The sequence below is a fragment of the Limulus polyphemus genome, unplaced genomic scaffold (genome assembly GCF_000517525.1).
Source record: "Limulus polyphemus unplaced genomic scaffold, Limulus_polyphemus-2.1.2 Scaffold792, whole genome shotgun sequence".
NCBI classification, from domain to species: Eukaryota; Metazoa; Arthropoda; class Merostomata; order Xiphosura; family Limulidae; genus Limulus; species Limulus polyphemus.
Genome location: NW_013666402.1, coordinates 256,547 through 266,357, shown reverse-complemented (window position 1 = coordinate 266,357; position 9,811 = coordinate 256,547). Strand labels below are relative to the sequence as shown.

Below are 9,811 nucleotides of genomic sequence, written 5' to 3'. Positions count from 1 at the left end.
AGAAGATAGAAAATGTGGTGTCACAAAAGTTTCTGATAGGAATATATAATAACGAGGATTTAGTTAGTACCGATGTCATGATGCTGGACTCTCCTTTTGATTTAGTGGGCGTAGAATGAAAGTCATTCCCCAAAAAAAATATTATTTCGGGGATTTTATCAGTACCGATGTCATGATTCTGGAAAATGGCCATCAAAGGAATGTATCATAGTGAATGTCTTATCAGTACCCATGTCATGATGCTGGACATCATCTAATAACCGAGCGGAGTACGAAACAAGAACACCTGAAACCTCGAAGTGATAAAGATTATAATACCAACAGTTTTCTAGCCAAAGTTACTGGTGACGAGAACAGCACCATTCACAACGACTCATGGAGAATATCTTAAATATGTAACAAAAATAATAATACCAAATAAAGCAAGAAATCTGGCACCTTCAGCAGTAGTTAAAACCATCAAGAGTGGACTGAACAAGAGAGGAGAGAGCAGAGAATCTGACATCTTCTGCTACAGCTTATCAAGGTAGGTCAGAGAAGAGAATTTTTCCCAATCTGTAGCAGTTAGCAACATCAAGGGCAGAGCAAAGAATCTGACACCCGCAGCTGTTAACACCATCAAGATAAGTCAGGGCAGAGAATCTGACATCGTCTGTAGCAGTTAACACCATCAAGAAATGAACAGAGCAGTGAATCCGACTCCTTTTGCATGAGTTATCACCATTTACAATGGGTAGTTTCTCTTGAAGTGAAGTCACAACTATTGGTACATAGTGTAATGTTAACCCATCATGATTCATATGAAAAATATAATTCTGTACTTAGAATTGAACCTTTCCAGGGTCTGAATGTTTTAACTTAGATACTTCCAACTGATCCATTACAATTCTCACCAAATCTAGTTAAGTATCAACTAAACACCTACTCTGAAAGGTCACGAAAGAAAGCAAGTGATCGTATAATCATTAGAATGATCTACCGATTCTATTTTTACAATAAATTAAAAAAAAGATGTTTATATATTCTATAATACACCTTATAATAATGATGTGTACCAGAAAATAAGAGTATTTTCAACATTAAATGTATTAGTTTTTATTTTTCACATAATCGTATAACACACGAAGAAACTTAAAGTGATCTAAAACTGACCTCCTCGTCCTTCGCAGGAATTTGTGTTAATAGAATCTGCGGTACTGGCTCACATTATGTAATCTTGTCTATCAGAACAAACACGAACAACGTTGGAAGAAATATATTTAATAGGAGAATAGGGCCAGGAACAACTGTTCTTACACAGTGCAATTTCCCCTCTGTACAACAGTCTATTTTTTTTTTTTTGCACTTTATAATATTGGTACTTATGTTTTAGTTTGGTTCATTTGTCTAATTACAGACACTTTGAAAATTCACAAAAATTATCGAATTAAAATTGCTTTTTCAGCAAATATTATGTAATATATTAAACAAAAGGATAACTTTCTTTTAACTTATATTTATTTCAGATATTCTCGCAAAGCTACACAAAGGCTATTTTGCGCATAACTAATTAACAGACTAGAGGAAAGTACCAAGCGCCAACTCTTGACTAACCGATTAGAGGACTTTTGAAAGTTATTATTAAATGCACCTACGGTTTCAAAGTTTTTTGCAGCTACAGGACGTGAACATAAATGTTCGGATTCGAAGACTCACCTACGTCGATCACTTAAACACGTCTGACCTCCACTTTATGATGTACAAACACGATTATTATTACAAAACTAAAATTTTTAACAGACACTGGCATTTCTCGTCGACGAATAATTTGTTAGGGTTTGATTACGGTTTAAACGGAAATAACATTAAACGCTGTCCTCCGGTGGATCAGCAGCAAGTTTACGGACTTCCAATGCTAAAATATGGGGTTCGATTCTTCGATTTTAGCCAAAACAAATCACACACGCACATCGAATAGCCCAAAGTGTGGCTTTTAACCGAAACAAATCACACACGCACATCGGACAGCCCAAAGTGTGGCTTTTAACCGAAACAAATCACACACGCACATCGGACAGCCCAAAGTGTGGCTTTTAGCTAAAACAAATCACACACGCACATCGAATAGCCCAAAGTGTGGCTTTTAGCCAAAACAAACCACACACGTACATCAAACGCTAACGTTTCATTTACGCGCAAGAAGTTTTAGACAATGAACTTCAGTACTTATTCTCTTTATTTCATAATTTGACAACACCAAACTTGTGACAAATCACAGTGGTGTGTGCATCAACAATCTCATTTATTATTTTATTACTGCGCTTATATTAACACGTGCAGTAAAAATTCAGAAGTAAATAACGCAACATTTTGCAAAGTAGGAAGAAATATCCGAGGTAATAATAATTTCAAACATTGCAAACTAGGTCATGGTGCCAAAAGTAAAGATGCTATGAATAATAATATCACAGAAAATAGTACCACACATTTCATTTTTCATATATTAATAATATATTTGAATAAGTACAAGAAGATTAGGTTACAAAATAATCAACTGAAAACGCATACATACATATGAGAGATAGAACGAAAAAAAAACAGCTGAATACTCTAACAGATACAAGTCCTCCCCCCCCCCTTTTCACGCCCGATATCATTTGTTGTTAGACTAAAATGTGTTTCTGAAGGATATTCTGTAGGTACAAAATTTACGTTATGCGTCAGAAGAAATACTATAAAGCTACCTAGCGACAGTCACGTGAGATTATAGTTTTTCAATAACTATGTTATGTTGAGAGTAACGAGGAAAAATGAAAGCGCGATAAAAACGGTTTAACCAAACCATTAGATAAAATTACAATTTCTGAAAGCCTGACACAATTACGCGAATTACCGTTCTTTAAAACATAGCAAAGCTCAGATTCAAGCTCAAACTGCTTGGCTTTTAACTTCCATAAGTTGAGGTTTTACCCCATCTGGTGTGTTACGAGCACATAAACAAACCCTTTAACGTCTAGTCCAAGCGGAACATGATTGAACGGTAATATACCGAGTTTTAAAAACTATAAATAACAAAAATCAATCAGTATTATTGAGTTTTAGGACACGTTTTTCTGAAGTGAAATTTTATGTCTCAACAACTGTATAACTAAAACACGACAGAAGGATTCATCACGTTAGCTCCCCAGTGGCACAGCGGTATGTCTGCGGACTTACAACGCTAGAATCAGGGTTTCGATACCCGTGGTGGGCAGAGCACAGATAGCCCATTGTGTAGCTTTGTGCTTAATTACAAACAAACTAATCATCAGGTTAAATCACGCATTACTTTTCTATAAGTGGAGATTAGGAAGTTGGATCTGTTTTATTACACACTACGAAACAGGGTTATATAAGATATATACCGAACTACTTTTCAAACGATTTACTCGAGAAAAAAAAAAAGAGCGTATATAACTGGCACTCTAAACCTACAATGAAGAATATACGGGTACTAAGAAAAACAATAATAATGATGATCAACGTTTATTGACACAAAAAGTCATGTCAATAAACCAGCAGAACCTTTGTCACTGTGTTGTCCTATAGAACTTGGACGTAAATTAATCCAGCCTTTTTTCCAGTTTTAAAATTTCTACTAAGCCAAAACAAGTTCCCTCAGAAGAATATTTGGACAAACTTTTATGTAAAGGGAAAGAGAAGTACCGCCTACAAATTCTTGATAAGGTTGTAATGCTCCTTTGGTGTTTTTTTTTCAAGTGAACATTAATCCATTCAACTTAGGCCTGCTGACTCATCTTTATTGTTATGAATCTATAATATGTACTCTACCCAAAGGGATATTGTGCTAAATCCGTATTGAAAGGGTCATCAAAGACTGCAACGTCGATTCATGGCCGAGTGGATAATATCTGTGTGTCACAGCCGATGAATGCTGTGGGAAACGAACCAGTCACGTAATGACGTTATCACAACACAAAGGAACCATAGTCCTACAGAGTTTTACTTGGTTGTCATCGTGCTGAATTCGACAGAGACCAAACCTCAGTGAACGAGAGCTGCCGATTCAACACTGATTCAGCAGAAGCAATTATCCTCTCGTCTATACAACTACATTAACAGTTGTTTTTGTTTTACTTTGCGTTATAATAAATAGTTTTGCATTTATCATCACACGCGTCTAGTCTATTTATATTTAACTGTTTAAAGCTCTGATAAATTTTCAGATTATTCTAAAATCTCCTGTTTGGTCCTGCCGTTATTAGGCGGACCTATATAGTATGTACGAAGAGAGAAGAAATTAGTTTACCTCAGAATACTGTTGCGTCAGCGAGGTCACGTGACTAGTATCACGCCACTCCTTCTCTCGAACCTTCGTGAATGCCCTAGCATTTACTAGATTGGGGGGTAGTCTGGTATATATAAGATGGTCACAACGTGACGGGAACAGTGTAGTGAGTAATTGAACTGCAGTGAGAGAGTATTGTTGAAGTTGAGCACGTTCGTTGTTATAGCGCGACTGTTGAAAATAAGTGTATCGGTAAAGTTATATTCAGAAAGAATAAACCAGTTTTATTAAGAAAGGGCTTGTGTCGCTAAAGTTTCGTGGGAACGAAGTTACGGAAAATCAACTAACGAACGGAGACGTAACAATACCATATACGTTAATATAAAAGTATATATACAATTTGATATTATTGCTTTCTAAACGGAAAATGTTCTATTTTATTCGGGATTTTTAAGATTTGATATCTTATATCATAGTTAATAAACGTATTTTTCTCAGCACTCTTTGCGAACGTGATATACATACGATCTAGGTGTAAGGTTTTCGTTTGTTTTAGAACACAGTCACATTCTGTGTCCATCGTGTGGAATCGACCACTGATCTTAGCATTGTAAATACGCAAACTTACTGCTGTCCCACCAGGGGACAGGTGTGAGGCTTCAATTCATAGGCGTTTGAAAAACAAGAACAGCTGAAAAAAAAGTGTTGAGATAAAATCATAGACGAGTATGGCCGTAATAATAAAGACAGATAAAAAAAATTGAAACAAATAGCACTTACAGAACAAGTACTAATTACAAAACACTTAGGAAGCATGAAAAGAAACAAAATCAATTATTCAAACACAAAAAAAAGAACTACTGGAAAAATCTTGGAAATCAGAATGCCTCAGAATTGGTAGAATAAGACTAACAAATATAATCCTAAAAAAAACAGACTTTACAGCATAAAACAAGAAACAATATTGTTACGTATCTGGTCGTTAGTTAATTTTCCGTATAATTTCTTTCCGAAGAAACGTTAGCGATACAATTATCTTCTAAAGCTTCATGAATGTTTAAAATGTAACCTTTTGTACGACTGAGAGCTGTAATTTGTTATATTTGTATTTAAACATCACTCAAGTGGTAGTTAGTGGCATTAACCCTCAAATTACTGACCTTAATTAGTAATGTATTATCAATTACTAAGACTGTTTAGGGGAGGTTAAGTATTGTAATATTATAATTTCAAAGGCAAAACTTAATAAAATACTAAAAAAAAACAACAAGTAAGTAATACTATTAGTATACAAATTACAAAGAAAAAGTCCCTACACAAAATGGTATATAAACTCGTGATATAAGATACTAACTTTATAAAGAAAATACAATAATTATTTCACGAAAATGTGACAAATTATAAACATTAGAAGATGCTAACAGTTTACGAATATGTTCCTTATAATTGAAAATGACAACTCACTTCGTAAGTTGACAAGGGATATAAGCACAGTCATCACTTAGTTAAATGGTTTTACAAATGTGACAACATTCGATCTAAAATCTCTTTCATAAATGTTAATTAGATGATACAAGTTTAAAGAAATATGAACATTGTTAAATTAAAGCTTTAAAAGTAAAGACAGTGTTTGATCCAAAATTTATGGTGAACAATAAAAGGTTTTGAGTCTGAAAACAAATGTGAATTTGATCTATATGGATCATTAGAAGTTAATTATGACAGTCTTCACATTAGCTCCGTTTCTCCCTTTGGCCAAATAATTAATTCTTCATTACCATCTGATTAGTTAGTCTCGCGGAATTAATGAGGTATATTACTGGTAAAAACTAACTTAGACTAAAACTAGGGAAGAAAAAGTACATAGACAGTTAGAGCTTCTAGTTTGCAAAGATAAAGACACTTACGTATCATCAAGAAACGCTAAACCAAAATACTCTTTCTCTTTTAAGCTAAAATGTGATGCCACCATGTCTAAGAGTTCTCCAGCATAGAGCTTGGGCTGAAAATTAGAAAGAGAAGTTCAATCATAAACACCATATATATAATACTTGAATTTGTACTTTTAAATATATATATATTTATGCTACTTTCTTTTTAAATGAAAAGTAAAACTGTCACTAGTTTTATGACATGTTTAAATTCTCTCGACTTTCTTTTAGGTGTATTATGAAGTATTTTAATGCTTGTTTGAACTTTAAAAACACAGGGTATTTATTTGTATTTGCCAATATTTTATGAAATTTATTTCTGAGAATTTATTTTATGTTTTGAAATATTATTTTCTGAAAACGATTTTTTAATGTTAAGGTGTAAACTATCTAAAGTTGTTTCACGTTAATTGCTAAACTTAAAAAAGCTCGGGCATCTCCACTTAAAAGTCACATATAATTAGTATTACCTACAAACTGAATTCCTCACAGCCTTTTAGCTCTAACAGGCTTAGTCAAATTCTAGTATTGAATAAAAAGCTTTTTGGGGGAATGAGAAAAATATGAATCGTTTAAATAACAGGTTTTTACACACATCTAGTTTAGAATCCTTAATAACTAAGATAATTGTGATCAGGGGGTGGATTGGGATTAAAGGAGCAGCCCAGCCAATGTCACATGTTGCATACTGTCTAAACATTTAAAATTTCAAATCAAATTCTAAGAATATGTCAAATGCACAGGCTCACCAAGAAAATGCTCAGTGTCCTGGTGGGCTAATTTGCCCCTGAATGTGATACAACAATCTGCTATGAAATGTGAAGTTGTGTACCGTTTATTACACTTCAAAAAGAAATTGTTTAACCTAAATTATGTTCAGAATCAGTCACAAAAAGTAACGCATATCGGATTTTTTTCATTTCTAACAAAATTACTGATAAATTTAGAATGGTTTCAAAATTTGGATAAAATTCTGAAATAAAAATTAAGAATTTAACATTTTTTTGGTTTTAAAGTTATTTTCTATGAAAAAATAACATGATTATTGCAATCTTTTTTTTCCTAAAATTACACCTTAAATAAAAAAAACTCTATAAAACTATATTTTAACTGTTTACCTTAGAACACCTTACAAGTTGTGGTTAACAGAAAAATGTTATAATGTTAAACAAATCAAAATTTTTCTAAGTATCTCAACAGATTCAAATATTATCCATTTAAATCACCTTTAGAGTAAATAAAATTGTTGTGGTAAATAATGCTTGACTCAATAGATCTTATGTAAAGTAAACATTGATGTGTTTATAATGATGAAACACATGGACTAAGTTCAATGATCCAGTATTACTGAAAACTTTTACAAGAGAGAACATAAAGATGTAGGTAATTAGCATACTATTCAAAAATAAAATTAATTATAAAGATGATGAACAAATTAAATAGAAAAAAAAAAGAACACATCTTTTAGAACAGAAAACATTCAGCTAGTTAAATTAATCTAATTAAAAAAGGAAACAAAATTTATGAATGTTGTTTTAACTGAATTAAAACAAAGCATTGTACTTAATACCAAAGAAAAACAGAAAGCAAATCTAAAGTATAGATGATGTTACTGACAAATATAAAAAGTAACCCATCATAATGTTTTTTCACTGTTTATCAGTGAGTAGCAAGAGTAACAATATACATGTTTATAAAACGAATGTATATAATAACTATGAAGATTGACAACAAAATAAGACACCGAACATGTAAAATTCTATTGGATAACTATATAATGTAAATCTGATTAATATTCAACCAGAATCTATTATTACTTCAAACTTTAAATCTACATTAAGAGAGATTAAAAATATTTTTCATCTTAAAAAAAATTGAAAATAGAGTGAATATTTTCTCTAACAATCTTTGATTTAGGCACAAATATGCTCATTAATTTTGTTTTCTATTAGTTTTCTCTTCCATATGACCATACATTATGATTAGAATACTATTTTTCTAGAGAAGGTTAATGAATAAAAGCTGAACTACTCATACAAAGTAATCATTCACATAAATATGTATTTTTTCTACATGTGATATCAGTGATATTCTTTAATTACATATTCCTACTTTCAGTTTTTCAAGAACTTCAAATGATAAATATTATATTGTTTTGAAAACTGCTATATTCAGTCCATTAAGTGTACTTAGTTATACTATACTTTCATACATGTTTATATAACTTCCCTTATCTATAAGATAAAGCTATTCAAAATAATTTCTGCACTAAACTTAATTTTTAAAAAGTAGTTACTAAAACTAATATTAATTCAATCTGTCATTAGTTCAATTAACAAATCATTTTCATCTATTTACAAAGCCAGATTCCTTTCATCCATCTCCAACCTTTCATGTATTCATCTTTACAACGATGTATATCTACCAACTGGGTTTTATTTGGGAACTTGGGACTTGGTAATGAAGATGTGCAAGTTTTATGTAGAGTTTGTAGGTTGGAGGAGAACTTGGAGGCTATCATAGTTAAAGTAGAGGCAACAGATAAAGAGAAGTGTAGATTATTGGAAATGGCAGCAAGGTTTCAAGAGGAGCTTAAGTTTTTACATACACAGAATATGAATATATCAGCTAACAACGAATTTCGGGTAGTTAGAGTACTATTAGGGCTAAAAGTAGTGAGTTTTGTTATAATGAGCCTATTCTGTTGAGCAATAAATTTCAGCCCTTGACTTCTGCAGACGAGGAACTATTGAAGGGAAGGAAAACAAAAGGATGTGGGTGATAAAGAGGTTACAGTTAAAGGTGATTTCTTGACAAGGCATATGGATAGGATAGTCTGTGGCATAAATAGGGAGAAAAGAATCAGATTAAGCTACCCAGGGGCACAGGTGGAGGATATAACTGACAGAGCAAAAGATATAATAAAGGGGCTAGCAGAGATGCAGTTTTTGTGGTTCATGTAGGGGTTAATGATGTAGAGGAATGTAGGTCAAAGGAGCTAAGTAATAATTACAAGGAGTTAATAAAAGCATTTAAGAAAAAAGGCCATAACTTCAATATAGAATTGATCAAGAGGGTGGAAATTGGGGAACATCTAGGTGCAAGTGATCATTGGTCTATTAGGTTTGATGTTAGGTTCATAAAAGGCTTGTAAAACAATTATTTCTGTAGGTGTGGGAGATAAGTTAGCAAATTGGATGAAAGAGTGGCTGGATGGAAGAAAGCAGAGGGTTGTTACAAATGGAGTTTGTAACGTCACAAGTGGGGTACCTCAGGGCCGAGTCTTAGAACCTTTGCTCTTCTTGATTTACATCAATGGTGTAGATGAAGGAATAGTTAATAAATTACTTAAATTTGCAGATGATATTAAGATCTTTGATGTTGCTAGCTGTGAAGAATGCTGCTGATTTACAAAAGAATTTAGATCATTTAGTGAGTTGGGCAAATAAATGGCAGATGGGTTTTAATTATAATAAATGTAAGATAATGCATGAGGGTTATCATAATTTGAATTACAAGTATAATTTGGATGGGAATAACCTTAACAGTGTCATGAAAGAAAGGGATCTTGGTGTAATAGTTGATCAGTGCCTAAAGCCATCCAAGCAGTGTA

General features: G+C 32.6%; 1 protein-coding gene across 1 annotated transcript in view; it reads right to left on the bottom strand.

Annotated features, from left to right (window-relative positions):
* Window positions 1–6,170: 6,170 nt before the first annotated feature.
* The window catches only part of LOC106460544 (FERM domain-containing protein 4B-like), a 66,369-nt gene continuing 62,728 nt past the window's right edge, over window positions 6,171–9,811 (bottom strand). The window contains exon 3 of the mRNA XM_013920260.2: window positions 6,171–6,269. Within this exon, the coding sequence (XP_013775714.1) occupies window positions 6,171–6,269 (99 nt within the window). The remainder of the gene's footprint in view (window positions 6,270–9,811) is intronic.